At 36.0% G+C, this 16,335-nt stretch overlaps 1 protein-coding gene across 1 annotated transcript in view; it reads left to right on the top strand.

The window, feature by feature from the left end:
• Nucleotides 1–16,335, top strand: part of Fbn2 (fibrillin 2) — a 231,897-nt gene that overhangs the window by 120,689 nt on the left and 94,873 nt on the right. Inside the window, exons 9-14 of the mRNA XM_027949328.2 lie at nt 2,991–3,143; nt 4,553–4,786; nt 5,735–5,872; nt 14,017–14,136; nt 15,061–15,186; nt 16,024–16,146. Coding sequence (XP_027805129.2) covers nt 2,991–3,143; nt 4,553–4,786; nt 5,735–5,872; nt 14,017–14,136; nt 15,061–15,186; nt 16,024–16,146 — 894 coding nt within the window. The remainder of the gene's footprint in view (nt 1–2,990; nt 3,144–4,552; nt 4,787–5,734; nt 5,873–14,016; nt 14,137–15,060; nt 15,187–16,023; nt 16,147–16,335) is intronic.

The raw sequence follows: 16,335 nt of genomic DNA, 5'->3' as shown, positions 1-16,335 counted from the left end.
TGTTGGTCAGAGTAGTGTACCTGTCAGTGTGAACTGTCCTGGTGCCCACATGTTGTCAAGCATCATCCACTCCCACTGCAGTATCCAGTGTAAAAACAGATTTGTGAACTCCTCCCTATATCAGTGCAGACTCCCAAAGTTGGGCCGGTATAGAATGGATTCCCAATGAACACTGGCTATGTTGTAATTGGCATTTTTAAATATATTACCTTATTTCCAATGTATATTTGACCCATAAGGTGTTTAGAAGTATAGGACATTTTCTTAGTTCCAAATTGATTTCCTACTTCATTACATCCCCTGTGGTCAGAGAAATATTCTGGTATTTGCTTATGGCTTAACAAAAATAAATTGTAACAAATCATCAATATAAACTTGAAAAGGATGGGTTTCTCCAACTGGTGAATGCTAGGTTCTAGATTTATCCATCAGATCAAACTCAGAGACCTGAAGGTGAAATCTAATTGCACACTGACATACTAAGAAACACATTTTCACCTCATTTGAGAGCTCTATTTTATTCTTCTTTTGGGGCCAGTTTCTACATTTTTTTTTCATATTTTGTCCAGGATATTTGATTGAGAGGACATTCAAGATACCTCATCCACCATTCTACTAGAAACAAGATTATATTGTTTTATTTCATTTTTCCACCAACTCTACTACACAAAGAAGAAGAATTAAATATCGTTGTAAAATCAAGCAACTATATTTGTATATAATCTAGGTTCATACAAGAATGTTATTTATATATAAGCCCAGGTCTCCTGGATCAAAGTTATGGTTTTGTTTCTCAAAATTTATGCACAAACCTCCTCCTTGAAGAATCCTTGAAGAGATGAGTATTTCTATACCATTTTTGCACTGGTTGTGTCCCAGGAGATTAGTGATTATTATTAAAAATTGGGGACGTTTTATTTTGTATTTATATTCTGTTCTTGATGAGTGTAACAGTCAAATCAACCTAGGAATATGATACTTTGGATTCCTAGAATGAATATTTTAACAATTATTTTACTGGACATTCTTAAGAATAAAAACTGACCTTTGAAATTATTCCCAGTGTCAAACTGCCTAAGCCTAACTCTGCAGTTTTTAAAATGTGTTCAGCACCTTTCAGTATGTGTACATGAATGGAATTCAGTTCTTTGCTTTTGAGTATACTGGGTTTCTTTGGGGAAATGAAAAAGGGTGTTAGTTCTTATATGGAATATCTTAAAACCAGTTCATTTGTTGCTTGCAACATGATATCGTCCATTTAAGGAAATAATGTTTTTATTTTAAACTCTGTATTTAGTGCTAAAAGTTTTGGGTTTACCTAATAATGGAATTATTTGCAATATAATTTTCATCTGCATCATTGCTATGCCGCTTCTGAGTGTTGTGTTATACCTTCTTGTGATCACAGACAAAATGTCTCTGAAAGCATCTTGACAAAGATAGAATAGTACTTAGTTAACTAACCTCACAATTTTATTTTACAATAATTGGAATAAAGGCAATTTCAGTTATAAAAACACATTCAGCTGATATTGATATCATATACCCATGCAATTTTATCTTTTATGGTCTTCTGTAATCATCATAACTTATCTTCAAGCCTTTATCTGCTATTCTGACCCATTTAGTAGAGTGACCTCTATTACTGTCATATTTGATCACGTTGTTTCTCTACCCTAAATCTTGAAGGTTAATGCAAACTCCTGACCATAGCAAAACTCATTGACAAACTCACTGTTCCTTGAGTTTTTACCCTGCTTTACCTCATCCACATTTGAACTACTGGTACCCCAGTTCTCAAAAACATCTCATCCAGCCTCATAGCTTAGAATACCATATACACTGACAACTCACAGATACATAACTTCCGCCTGACTATTCCTCTGGGTTCCAGGTTCATTTATTTGACATCCTGAAAGAAACATGTTTTAAAGAAGAGTCTGGTCTTGTGTCCCCCAATCTTATCTCTCCTGCTCATCACTGTCTGAGATGTGAAGGTCAGAAACTGGGGAAGTCCCCAAGACTCTCTTCCCTCATACCCCACAGCCATGCAAGTTTCCATTAACTCTGCCTTCAGTGAGATCCGCCATCTGCTCACTTCAGCATGTTCTCTGAGACTACCCTCATCACAATCACCATCGTCTCTCACCTGAATATCTGCTGTGTGATCTTCAATAATCTTCTTGCTCTCACTATAGCCAATTCTCATAGCAGCCAGAGATCTCCTTAAAAATATCAACCAGTATCTTTTCTCTATTGAAACCATTCAAAAACTCTCATAACACTCCATTAAAATCCAAAAGTCCTTCTCTAATGGCTGCAGAGCTGTATGTGAGAGCCTCTCTGAGCTGTTCCTTCCACTCTCCTTTGTGCATGCTCTTCTCTAGTCATATTTGGCCTCTTGTTCTTCACACACTTGAAACTCAGCCTATTCTTGATGAGCCACTTTTCCTTCACCTACCTTCATGGCTTTTTGCCCTCATTTGAGTCAAGTCTCTGCTCAGATGTTCTGTCTCCAGCTGCTTCTGACCAGCCTTTCTAAATCAACACATGTATCAGTCAGATGTTGCTGCAAAACAAACAGCTAACTGCAAAATCTCAGTGCCAGACAGCAGGATTGATTTCGCAATTCATCTGGGGATTGGGATTGGGATTGGGTGATTGCTTCCCTTCAAGCTCTAGATCTGTCTTGAGTTTGACTTCTCACTGCGGTTTGCCTTCGTCTTTGCCCAACATCTTTCACTTTTGTATTCCTGAAATAGGCCATGGAATAGGTGGTCAGTGAATGTTTGCTGAATAATGAGTAAATCAATGCATAAATATAGAGAAATTAAGAGAAGGAAGGCATGAATACTACAATAGAGGTTAAGAGAAATCAAGTAAAATAGTAATAATGAATAGTTCACTTCATCTACACTCTCCTAATGTGTGAAATGTTAAGAACCTGAGGTAATTCTGCCATATCTTTTATTTTTATTGTGTATATTCAGATCAGAGAACAGGCACATGTTTCTCGGGCCTGGTGAATGGTCGCTGTGCACAAGAACTCCCAGGCAGGATGACAAAAACGCAGTGCTGCTGTGAGCCCGGCCGATGCTGGGGCATGGGAACCATCCCTGAAGCCTGTCCCGTCAGAGGTTCTGGTGAGTGGAGGGCCACTGGCCTCCTTAGGACGGATGGTGTTAGGAGAATCAGGAAGAGTGATGGGCTGGGCTCTTTAAGGTCAATTTCTGTTTCTATTCACGTCTTCAGTGACTTGGATGTTTGTGTGGGATCAGTTTTGATCATTCCCAGTTTAGTAATATCAGACAAATTTCTGAAAACTGACTTGTTTTGTGTAGATATGTTTGAAAAAATTATTTTGAATGTCAGTAGTTCAATTTGGCTTTCAATCTCCTGATCTTTAATTTCAGATCTTTAATGTCTTTGAATAAAAAGATTTTACCTTCATTTATATTTTCTTTCAGGAATACCCTCAGCCTTTTGTGTCCCAGTCCTTGAAAATATTTTCTTTCCTAACTCATGACCTTTAAAATAATCTCTCTCCTTCACTTTGCTATATTAACTGCCTTATAAATGAATCTGTATTGGAAAATCACCTTAGAACGAATGAGAAGCAGTTCCTCTTATTATACATAACATGAGCAGTAAAGGACAGTTAATGTTTATCACAAAAGATATATTGATATGTTATCTTTTCCATATTGAATTATAAAATCAGGAAAAATAAAAACTTTTGAAATATAAAGGTATATACCTCTATATGCTATTATGGAAAAAATATCAAGACACATTCTTCATTCTTTCAAAGTCACTAAGACATAAAACCCAAATCTATTCCTCAAAGGTGGGGTGGGGTGAGAATCAAAGTTAATGTCTAGTAATACATTTTGGAATTTTATAGCTCCTTTAGTAATATATAATTAATAATTCTTATTTATTCTAATCTAGTGTTTTAATTCTCTGAACAGTTAAGGAAATAAGATAGTTGCTATATTTCTGGCCTCTCTTCACTCAACTTTGATACTTGTACACTAAGTAGCAAATTTTAAAACTTATTGAATATTGTCTAAAGTTAAGATCCATATTAGAAAAAAAAATATTATTCTGGAGCCATATTAAAACCTAATCCCCTAAAGAAGAAAAGGGTCAGGAAAAAAAAGTATAGGTGTAATACTGATGAGTATTCAAGTAAAACCAAACACTTAAAACTTCAGTTTTCACCTGTTCAAGTAGATTTCTTGCATTCATAGTCGTGTCTGGAATTTTATGAGTTGTACTTAGAGGCATAAAATAAAAATACACATATAAATGATTCTTTGTGTAACTTACATAGTTAAAATTATGTGGCATAGAGGTTTTGAATAGTTTCTGAAACACCTATACCGTTTCTCTGCTACAGACACCTACTAAAAACATTTATGAAGATCATAACCTCTTGATTCATATTGTATAGAATAGTAAACTAAAATGATCGATTCCAACATGCCATTTGCATTTATTACATAGAAAGACATCCATCTGTGTTTCACTAAACTTTCTTTTCTTCTAGAGGAATTTCGCAGACTTTGCATGGATGGACTTCCAATGGGAGGGATTCCAGGGAGTGCTGGAGCCAGACCTGGAGGCACTGGGGGGAATGGCTTTGTCCCAAATGGCAATGGCAATGGATATGGCCCAGGAGGGACAGGCTTCCTTCCGATTCCTGGAGGCAATGGTTTTTCTCCTGGCGTTGGGGGAGCTGGTGTTGGAGCCGGGGGACAGGGTCCCATCATCACTGGACTAAGTAAGTGGTCATGTTTCCCGTGGATCCTTTAGTTTTCTACCTCTTGTATTATTATAATATCTAACATATATTTTATTTTTCAAAAGTGTGAGTTGTGTGTGTGTTTGTGTGTTTGTGTGTAAACTCACTTCAGGGTCTAAAATATAGTGATACTAAATTTAGGAAACTGTAGTAAAAAAATATTATTCTGTGTTGTAAACTTTCAATTTAATTGGGAAAAATATCTGTGATCTAGGTTCCCTGAAAATATAAACCAGAGCCCTGTAATTCTATGATCTAAATGATATGACCAAAAACCATGTTTTTGTTCCAGTGTATTTCATTTGGCCTATTTCAGCTGCCCTATTCATGCACTCCTTGAATTATTTTTCAAAACCATTTTTCAACTGAGATAAACTAAGTCCTGTTCTGTGCCTATCCAAATATTGTAATGCACATATTTGTCTTTCCCTCGCCCTTTTATTGTTAAATTGCTTAAGAAATCGAGAACGTGAGCGTCAGACCAGAATTGGCATTCATGTACTTGACATTTAAGATCACTCTCTTTAAAAGCACTGCTCTTGCTAATAATATTTAATGATGTCCCACAGTGTTATGTTTATTCTTTTTGGCATACTGCCTGTTTACTATATCTAAATATTCAGCAGACTTCCAGAAAGAGATGGAAAGCACTCAAATGTATGGTAGAACATTCTTGAAATTTTAAAAAGACATCATTATGGGCAGAGTTTCCAGATGTGTAACTTAACAAATCCAAGTTGCAGCCATGTGTCTCAAAAGAGTATGTTTTTTTTTTAGATTCTCCACATTAAAATTTAATAAAACATAGAATAATGTGGGCTTTTCATATGTATTTGACTAATTTACTATTAATAACATTTTAGAAGTCCACTCTAAGTACTCCATGTCATAATGACTAAATATTACCTGTGCTTCAATTTTCCATAGCAATTCTGAACCAGACAATAGATATCTGTAAGCACCATGCTAATCTTTGTTTAAATGGACGCTGCATACCTACTGTTTCTAGCTACCGGTGTGAATGCAACATGGGCTATAAGCAGGATGCAAATGGGGACTGCATAGGTAAGTTCGTGATTCTTCCAATTTTTTTCGTTTTCAGTAGCTGTTGGGCTCTAAGAAGTTGGACTGAATATGACTAAAAAAAAAAGCCTTTTGAAGCCAAGCTCATTTCCAAGCTATGTCTCCCGCATGCTGGCTCTTCCATGTGCCCATCTCCCTTAATGTACTTGCTGAGCTAGGTGGCTTTAAGAATTTCCTACCCCTTCAGCTCTCAAATGTGATTTCTATCTCTGATTCTCCCTTTCCTTCCTTCTGAGTATTGCTTAAAAACAAAAGGTATCTACATAAGAATGAATATATTTTGAAAACAGAATCCATTCTTAAGACACATGTACAAGATGATGGGCTACTAAAATCTGATGCTCAGGTATTTTGATATTAAGCCCATTAAACTCTCAAAAATTATTGTTTATAATCTACTGATAATTACTTTGTTAGCAATAAAAGATGAAAATTTTAAACATTTATTTATTCATTTAAAAATAACAATGATATACTCCTTGCATGCTAAAATAAGTAACATTTTTATGAAAAACTAGATTTTCTACAACAAAAAGAATAGAAATGAATGCCATTGTTTATGTTTCTGTAAATCTGTTCAGTAACTGTATTCATAGAACCCAGCTGAATTTGAATATCTGCATCTGTATTTAATCTGTTGAGATTTTGGTTGAAGAATACACTGAAATCCATCTGCAGATATGTATTTGGAAAACAGGAAGAGTATCTCCTAGGTTTTTCAAATAACAGAGAATTCTGGGATAATACACTAAAAATCTAAAAGGAGGTACTCATAAGTCTTATTTTGCAATTTATAATCTGAAACCATATTAATGAATGTTATATTAAGTCCATTGGTCCATCTTGTGCTTTGAATGGATTTTTGTAATATGCAGTGGTCATTGGATATATTGGTTAACTGTGTAATACATATTTCTCTATTCAATATTGAAAAAAAACACATGAGATACTATCACAGACTAGAAATTAGAAATGCTTTTATGTGTTGAGAAACTGCCAAGAACACATAGTAAATAAATACTCTAATTATTTCACTTTTAAGGTTGAATTTTAACTTCAGCATCAAGTAGAACACTCTTTTCCATAAGTGACAGCCTCATTTTGTGATTTTTAAAAAGATGCCAAATTCACAAGTCTGAATAACTATAATTTGTATGTCAGTTATTCTTCAAGTAAAAATAGTACTCTGTGGAAAACCCTTCTAATTTAGCACACAATGCAAACAGATGCTCAATTTTTTTTCCTTGAGATTCTCATGGTGCTTAAGTCAGCACGTATAAAGTGTAATACTGATTTTATCACAGAGATAATTTTTGAACGTGTATTCCTGTGTCAAGATTTAATGTAACTAGTTTCCCCTGATTCGTTAATGATCTTCTTAACTGAAAATATTTTTTTTCTAATTCACTCTGAGTTCTTGGTGGTGATTATGGGGATGCGTTGGTGCTGCTGCCTTAATTTGTGCTGGGACAACCCATTGCCTTTGCACCATCAGGGCACTCATAAACTGACTCGTACAGCAGCAGCCTAGCAAGAAGGAGGTGGTGAGAAACATCTAATCTGGCAGCAGGGTCTGCAGTAGTCAGGGGTTACATTGGTATCCTGGTAGAATAATTCCACCCAAAAGAGTAAAAAAGAATAAAAAATAAATTTTAAAAATCCATCTAGTACTCTCTTTTTCCCTTCTTGAGTTATGAACCAGTTAAGAAATGGGCAAAGACCATTCCATATGGAATTCTAAAGACTGTAAAAGTGATAGCTCCAACTCCTTAGGTTCTCAGTTTGAACTTGCTTAGTTTGAAGTCTTGAAGAAGTTGACTGTGATTCCTGCAGGTAGCCCACGTTGCAAACACCAATCAAAGTTGTCACTGATACTCCCATCTTTAGACCCATACCATCTATATAACTTCTCCAAGAGCCTTGGTTTCTTCAAGTGGAATTTGGGTCCCTAAATGTCCCTCCTTGAATATTTGCTCAAGTTTTCCCAGCCCATGTACCCAGGTGTTGAAGAATAGAGGGATCATATTACCCTTATTGTGGTCTATCCTGGTAAATGTTTCATTTCCAATTGTTGAATTAGTGTTTTCAAGTCCTCTTAATCTGTCCTCATTGATAATTTATCTGGTATTAATGCCATTTAATTTTTTTATTTCTAGTTGAGTTTTTTTAAATATATTTCATGTCTCAGTTCTTTGTAATCTTTCTCCAGCTTTTGAATGTATGGAATGCAGTTATAATAATCATTTCCTATCTTTCTCTGCTTATCCTAACATCTGTGCCAGTTCTGGTATGATTTACAATTATCTGACTCATCTCCTCCATATACATCTCTTTTCCTGTTTTTTTTTTTTTTTTTTTTTTTTTTTAACATGCCTTTTAACTTTGAATGGACATTATTGTGAATTTCACTTTGCTGAATCCTTGATATCTTTGTATTCCTATCCTCATTCTAGAGCTTTATTCTGAGATATGTTGTTACTTAGAAATGATTTGATCCTTTCTGGTCTTGTTTGAAATTTTTTAGGTGAGCTTAGAGCAGCATGTAGTTCATATCCACCAGTTCCCAGGAGGAGGTGTGATCCCTTTGTGTACTTGCTCCCCAGCACCCCTGGGGGTTTAACCTATGGGGAAGAAGCACAAGTTGTAGCCCTCTGTGGTGGCCAGGCACTCTCACTTCTCATCCTTTCCACAATTCTTCTTTTGGCTTTTAGTTGCTTCCGCGTATGCATGTGCTCGTCTGTGTTCTGCTGAACGCATGAGGAGGACTCCCTGCATCCTCCAAGTCCTCTTTCTATGCAGTTCCCCCTCTCCAATATGAATTTATAAACAGCACGGGACTTGTGTTTGACTTAGCTCCGTCTCCTCTGCCCTGGGAGCTTATTACACTCTGCCTGGGTTCCTTCTGTCTGGGCCACGTCTGAACAGTACTAAGCCATAGATGGATAGTCGATGTGTCCCCCATGTGTGTTTCCTATCTCTCAGGGATTTCTGTTCTTTGTTTTCTGATACTACGTTTCTTGAAACCCTTACTTTATATACATTGTCCATTTGTATATTTCAGGAAGAAAGGTAAGTCTATCTTAGCTAGAGCAAAAGTCCTTCCCATTTTTTCAGTATAAAGATTTTAATAGTGAAAGAGGAGGAAATAAAGAGGTCAGTTAGGAAATTTTTTGTTATAATCTCAGGCAAAAAATTATGATGACAGTGATTGGGACAGACTTCAGGACAATAGAATGATCCTACGTATTTAGGGAGTTAATCATGAATCTGATGACAGATTAATCATGAGGAATTAGAGAGTAGGAAACTACAGTGACATGCAAGTTCTGACTCAGTGAGAAAAACCAAGTGCATGGTGGTATCATTGGCATCTGGGAAAAGGTGCAGACTGGAAGAAAATGGTCCAAGAGTCTCTTTTAGACATGTTGAGTTTTAGGCATCTAAGGAGTTTGATTATACAGGTTTAATACTAAGAGCAATGTTCATAGCAGGAGTTATAGAGTTAGGAGTCAGACTATTAGAACCATCAGGACAATCATTGTTCTGCAGGCTGAACAGCAAGAAAAGGGAAAACATATCAGTAGTACTGAAACTGGAATCCTGAGAAATAGCAACACTTAAGACATAAAGAAAACTTAGTAATACTGTTGGAGAAATAGAAACTTTCTAGAATATTTTTGCTATCTCTGAAGCTATCTATGAGTACACTTTCAAGAGAAAAATAGTGACAGGTGTTAAATGCAGCCGAAAAATCAAGTACAGCGAGGACAAAAATCTATATAGGATTTGGTAATTTTAAAAATCTGATAATCTTTAAAAAGTGGTTTTAGGAGGATTGTAATTGAGCCATTTTGAGGTCATTCCTTTATTTATTCATAGTACTTTCAAATGATCATACATGTGTTTCATAAGTAGCACAATCCTACATTTCAGATTTGGGTTCAGATATTCTGTTAAAAATAGAGATGAGGAGACTGGGGTTGTGGCTCAGTGGTAGAGCACTTGCCTGGCATGTGTGAGGCCCTGGGTTCGATCCTCATCACCACATATAAATTTTTTTTTAAAAAACTAAAAAATCCACTGGCAACTAAAAATATTTTTTTAAAAATAAAGATGAGAAACCCAATACAAGAAGAGTTAATATCATGGATTTCCCAACTTAAATTATAAAGATCTGAGTGTGCTATGATTAGAAAGGAAAATGTGAGCAGATATTATGGTTGAGGAAAATCAGTATTCTAAACTATGTACAAGATTATGAGAGTGATTAAACAAGGCTCACCTCAGGATCCCCTATGTACAGTTGCACAGGTTTGCACTGCACAAACCTCTACAAGGTACCATTCACATAATCTATATAAATGGCCCACCCTTGGGTTGTGCAATGAAAAACCACATGCAGCAGCCCCAGCTTAGCTGGTACTACTAATACTTGTTTAAATGACAGACCACCTGAGATGTGATGTTATTTTTGGAACACCATGAAACATTGGTATATTTATTCTTTATTATATGACTTGAAAATCCTTTTCCTACCAGAAAATATTAAAAGTGTGTAATATACAAAGTATGTAACATATAAAGTATCTCCTCTTGCATGTACATACATAATTAAAATTTATCAATCTGATTTTTTTTTTTAGAATTTAGCCTTTATTTATTTATTGTTGTTTCATTTGGTTTTTATGTGGTGCTGACGATCAAACCCAGGGCCTCACTTGTCCTAGGCAAGTGCTCTACCACTGAACCACAATCCCAGCCCTATCAGCTGAAATTTGATTGACTGTTTGTATTTTCCTATTCATATTGGTCATTCATGTGTCACTGTATGATACACTAACAAGAAAATATGAGTCCAAATTTTAATATTTTCTGTAAATTAGTCAGAGGTCATGTTTCATGTTTCCATCCAGGCGAACCTTATTCTGTCCCCTAAAACCCTTATGTCCTGAAGAATGTGTTTATGAACGTGTGGAATAAAAAAGATGATGTCCTTAAAGGATCAGAAGCTCCTTTCTGTAGTCAGGTTGCTGTTTCAGCCCAGGGCTCTGTTAGAGAATTAAACCCTGCAGGCAATTATTTGAATGATTGTTTTCTAATTCACCCAAAGGTGATATATAGTTAGTACCACTCGACGGGAGGGGAATTGATTACACTTAATGGACGTCTTAAGATTCCAGGACCTGATTTTTCTCAGAAGCCAGTGGATATGGTTGCTGCCACTGTGTTTATTGACCCTGTCTGATGTAGCATTGGGATTGTGTGCCTGCACAATTAATATGTCAATATAAATATCAAATTTCTGCTTGACCCCAATATCATTAAAAATGGTCCCATTCTAGGCCCATCATTCAGGTATTCTTGGAGGAGAGTTAAAACTCCATCAGTGAGACCTCTATAACTACTATAATTCATAAAGTAGAGTAGCACATTTTCAGAACATGAGTTCTTAATATTTTTGCTTCTATTCTCGTCAGCTTTTAATCATTTGGGTTTATAAGGAACAAATGCGTATCAGAAAAAGCCAAGAGTTAGTATTTTACATAATAGTAGCACAGGATAAGAATCCTAACTATCTCGTTTGTGCCAGTGTTTTCAAGATTAATAAACTTCCACTGCTACTTTGGAAACTTCATTGGACACCTGTATAATTCAAAAGACAAAGTGTAAAAGAATCAAACACAAAGGAGATAGGATTGCATACATTTTGCTATTATGAGAATTACTCCTAAGACCTGAAAAGAGTTATATTTACTTATCACATTTTTCTCTCCCATTCCTGTGGATTCTACTTCCAAAATGAAATTCTGTGCCTTTCTTCCTGTCTGTATAAGTCAATCTGTTTTTACCGATGGTTTTAACTCTGCTCAAATCATTTTATTTTGGAGTAGCGGGAAAGAATGTTTCTCTTAGGCTACAGGTGTTCTTGAAACCCTTGCAAATCACAAAGAGTCTTCTAAGTTAGTATATGTTTTTCAAGAGGAAATATTCCTTTACCCAAATATTGTTTGGCAATTTAACTGTTTAATAATATTTTACATAATTCCTTCATTTATTCATAACTTTAAAATACCAAGAAATTTGCTTAAAAATACTTAGTCCCCAGTGAGAATATAGAAAGAAGTCAAAGTGCTCTGACCACAGTAGGTATGCACTTCTATTCCTGTAAATAAGACAAAACAAACAGGATTACTTGGGGAACTAGAACATGACATTGGACAAAAGAGGAGGCATAAAATGTCCATTTCAGAAGATAGCCATGGCCATTCATGATTAGTCTAAAGCAGAGTCCTGGGAGGGAAAAAGCCATAATAATGGGGTTTTAATATCATCTGGAATTGTAAGTCACTAATAGTGAAGAAATAAGTAAGTGAACACTTACCATCTTCTATGTGGACTGGACTGTTGATGGGGTCCCTAAGGGGCTACAGAGACAGAAATGAATTGTAGCTGTAATGGCAAAATAAGGAGCAGAGCTGTCATAGCAACAAGGAGCCTGGGGAACAGGTTCTCAAGGGGAGAAAAAGGTCCGGAAAAAATGACACGGCTTCCTGGATAGTTGCCCTGAAAAGAGGGGGTTGGACACATGGCCTCTCATGTTCCTCACTAGAACAGAGCTCTGCACTGAGGCGCCCATCAAGAACACCTACAGCACATTTGTAATATTGCATTTCAATTAAACACACACAGAAAACTTAAGTGATCTTTAGCCATGCAAACTGAAGGTGCTCTTCCTATTGAAAAGTCCCATTAATCATACATTATGTGCTGCTAATGTGCTTGCTCTAAACTCTCTCTCTCCTCTCCTTTTGCTTCATTCCTTTGGCTCCGTAGAATTGATGTTATCACCAGAAAGTTTAAATGTAAGTGAGTCTAAATGGGCTGAAAGGGTCTTTGAATGAATCGGAAAAGCATTTAATCCTATTATTCTTTGTTGTTTTTATTTTATTTGCCATGAGGTTTTGTTTTCTTTTTTTCTTCCCCTTTACCAGAGAGAGCTTAATTGCACTCAGTGTGAGTGTTTATATAAATGATTTTGGTGAGTTTGATTGAGCACAGTTCCTTTTTTAAGAACATCTGTGAAAGAATTAATCTGTTTATTAAAATGGTAAACCTGTGAGCTGACTTTATTGTGCTCTTCAGTTTAGCTCAATTGTATTTGTTAATGGCTTCTACATGTAGATGAAATGGCAAATCATTGCTCTCACTAGCTGGCCAGGTTTTTAATTTTCCAGCATTCAAAATAATATTTAGTGGGCATTGCTAAGAGAAGACAAATTAAACTTACATTGGCACTAGTGCTTTCTCTGGGCTTTGTCTATCATTGGGTTTTGTGGTCCCTGGATTTGGTAATAGGTTTGCATTTAATCAAGCCTTAAGAGACCTTAAATGAAAAGACTTTCTCACATTTCAGATCAGAACCATGCATAAAGCTTCATTTTATTTTAAAAAGATTCCCTAAGTCAATTTTAAGACCCTAAAGAAAAACAAAACTCACGAAAAAAAATTGGCTTTGTTTTAATTAATTTTCATTTTCTGCCCCTCCCTCATGTGTTTGACTATAAAATAAAACCTCAGTGACTGCTAAATTGTATATATAGATGAGTCTACAAAAAGTAATAACAAGGAAGTTCCATAATCCATCAATCTCTTACTTTAAAACCAAGAGCATTGCAATGACAACATATATCATGCAATATAAATATATATATATTTTAAGCCTTTCATTGTTTCATTGTTCTTCTGACACTGTGCTAAGCCTTAGAGAGGCATTCCTTTGCTCAGATTGCTGTAGACATAAACGTCACCGTTTATTGGAACTCATGCTTGTCTCTTCTCAGAGCCCATGTTTTTAATCACTGGGCCTTATTCCAATTGAAAAATCATTACTTCTTGATTAAAGCAAATTCCCTGGTGTTCTCAAATAGGCAATATTTTTGTAAACCTTCAGACTGGCCTCTGTATGTATTTGAAGGAAGGAATTTTCATTCATTTATAAATACTCGGCTATTTAGACTATTACCACTGACTGGCCTTCTCTCAAATTTGGGAGAGCTAAATGTACTTTAAACAAACATTTCTACAGATGGAGTGAAGTCTATAATGGTTTCTTTTGGTGCTCACAGATGTTGATGAATGCACATCAAATCCCTGCACTAATGGAGATTGTGTTAACACACCTGGATCCTATTACTGTAAATGTCACGCTGGATTCCAGAGGACTCCTACGAAGCAAGCATGCATTGGTAAGGAAGCCTGCCGTCACATATGAAAATGTTCCATGAAATATCGTGACCGAGACTACTGAGGTGAAAAGCATATTTATTAAAATATGACATAGGATGAGCGCTGTTGCATTATTACAGATTTATTCTTACATATCCACAGAGGTGCTCCCTTTAACTATAAATACTCTATGCCTATGTCATCCAGGCAGTGTGGCATCTGGCTGAAAAAAACTTCACTTCATCCTCCTTCCCTGCGTCACAGCTTCCTTTCTCGGAGTAAGGTCAGCGTTCTTGTCTTCTGATGAACTGAGCTTAAGATTTATAGTCATTTTCAACTACTGTTTTCTTTGAACCCCACACATAGTCCCACACCAAATCATGCCTGGTCTGTATTCAGAGTTTCATTGCTACACCCACAACTATCGTCCAAGCTCTCTACCTCACTGCTGATTCATCCCAGAAGTCTTTTACCAGATGACTCTGCTGGTCTTCTTTTTCATTTCCTATTCATCCATGAGTAGTTGCTTGAACCAACTTTTTCCAGCAGTTTTCATCATATTGCTTCTTATCCAGAAATTCTGCAGTTACTTTTCACTTGCCCAACATCTCATTCTGACTTTTAAGGTCTTTAACCACTATGTCAAAAACAGCTGCAGCCGTAATTCCAGCTGCACTGCCCACCCTCTTTCAGGCTCAGTGCACACCCCATTTCCTTTTCTCTTTCTTTCCCTCTTCAGCCACTATATTGGCTGTAAAATTGCTTATGTCTGCCTATCCAAGAAGAAAAAGCTGGTGAGAGATGGAAATGTTGCTGAAGAAGCAATACGATCTGGATGGTACATGTACAGATAAACCAGATATTTAAAATATGTTGACTGTGTTACCGTTTTCCTCTATAAGTATTGTAAAAGAATAATGTTTGGCAATTCTTATTCTTGCCAGATATTGATGAGTGCATCCAGAATGGGGTTCTTTGTAAAAACGGTCGATGTGTGAACACAGATGGAAGTTTCCAGTGCATTTGCAATGCCGGCTTTGAATTAACTACAGATGGAAAAAACTGTGTTGGTATGGAAATATTTGCTCTCTTGAAAAAAGATTTTAAAGGATATACATTTTTTACTTAGAAACATATATACATAATGCTTCCATGTCTCATACTTGAATTCCTCACATAGATAGGCAAAATATAAATGCAGTTAACATTATTAAAGCAAAGGGACAGGATTTTGGAGAGATGTTATAATCATGAATAATTTACTGCTTATGAAAATTTCTGGTATGGTACACATTTAGTTATAAGTAGCAGCTATTCCTCTTTAATGCAAATAATCATTAGCACCTACTGTATTTTAGATGTTGGGATTTCAACACTGACAAGATAGAGATTTTCTCCTCCTCCCCAATCCGGGAGAATGTAGAAACGTTTGGCATAAATGGTAATCGAACCTCTATAAATTTGTGTTCATGCTGATGTCCAGCAGGGCAGTAGACACCAATGCATAGAAATATTCTATTCCCACAGTAATATTTCATTCACTAATGAAAGCTCAGATCGTTTTATTTACAATTAAAGTTTACCACTGCTTTATTCTTTCTTATAAAAGAATACCCACTGGAATCATGTTACTTTTGGGGGGTTCAAAATAAAATACTACTCATGGTTATGGTATATGTGGGTTTAACAGCAGCTAAGCACAAGATTTATTTAATTTTTTCCTTTGTTCCTTATATAAAAGCCCTTCCCATTTTCCATACTATTTGCTCAGTTGACATTCTTACTTAAAATAAAATTCATGAGCATATGGCTCGTTTTTGCAGTGGAATTTGACTGGAGATTATGGGAGGAGAGGAAATTGGTTCCCTTAAGGCCAGTGGTTGAAGTTACTCTCTCTTCTTCTGCAGATCACGATGAATGTACAACTACCAACATGTGTTTGAATGGGATGTGCATCAATGAAGATGGCAGCTTCAAGTGCATCTGCAAACCAGGATTTGTCTTAGCTCCTAACGGACGTTACTGTACTGGTATGTATGGCTTTGAGATAAGAAGGAAACCATGATTGAAACCACCCTTTTATGTGAATGAGCCATGCAAGTATTACTTTAATTTCTTCATGTGCATTTTATATTATTCACATCTTTTGCTAATTCAGTAAGGCAGGTTCCTAAAGGTTCCCAGAAAAACATACTGTGGTCTAAGAAACAGTAACGTCT

This window comes from Marmota flaviventris, chromosome 5 (genome assembly GCF_047511675.1).
Source record: "Marmota flaviventris isolate mMarFla1 chromosome 5, mMarFla1.hap1, whole genome shotgun sequence".
Classification (NCBI taxonomy): Eukaryota; Metazoa; Chordata; class Mammalia; order Rodentia; family Sciuridae; genus Marmota; species Marmota flaviventris.
This window is presented reverse-complemented; position numbering and strand designations above follow the sequence as displayed.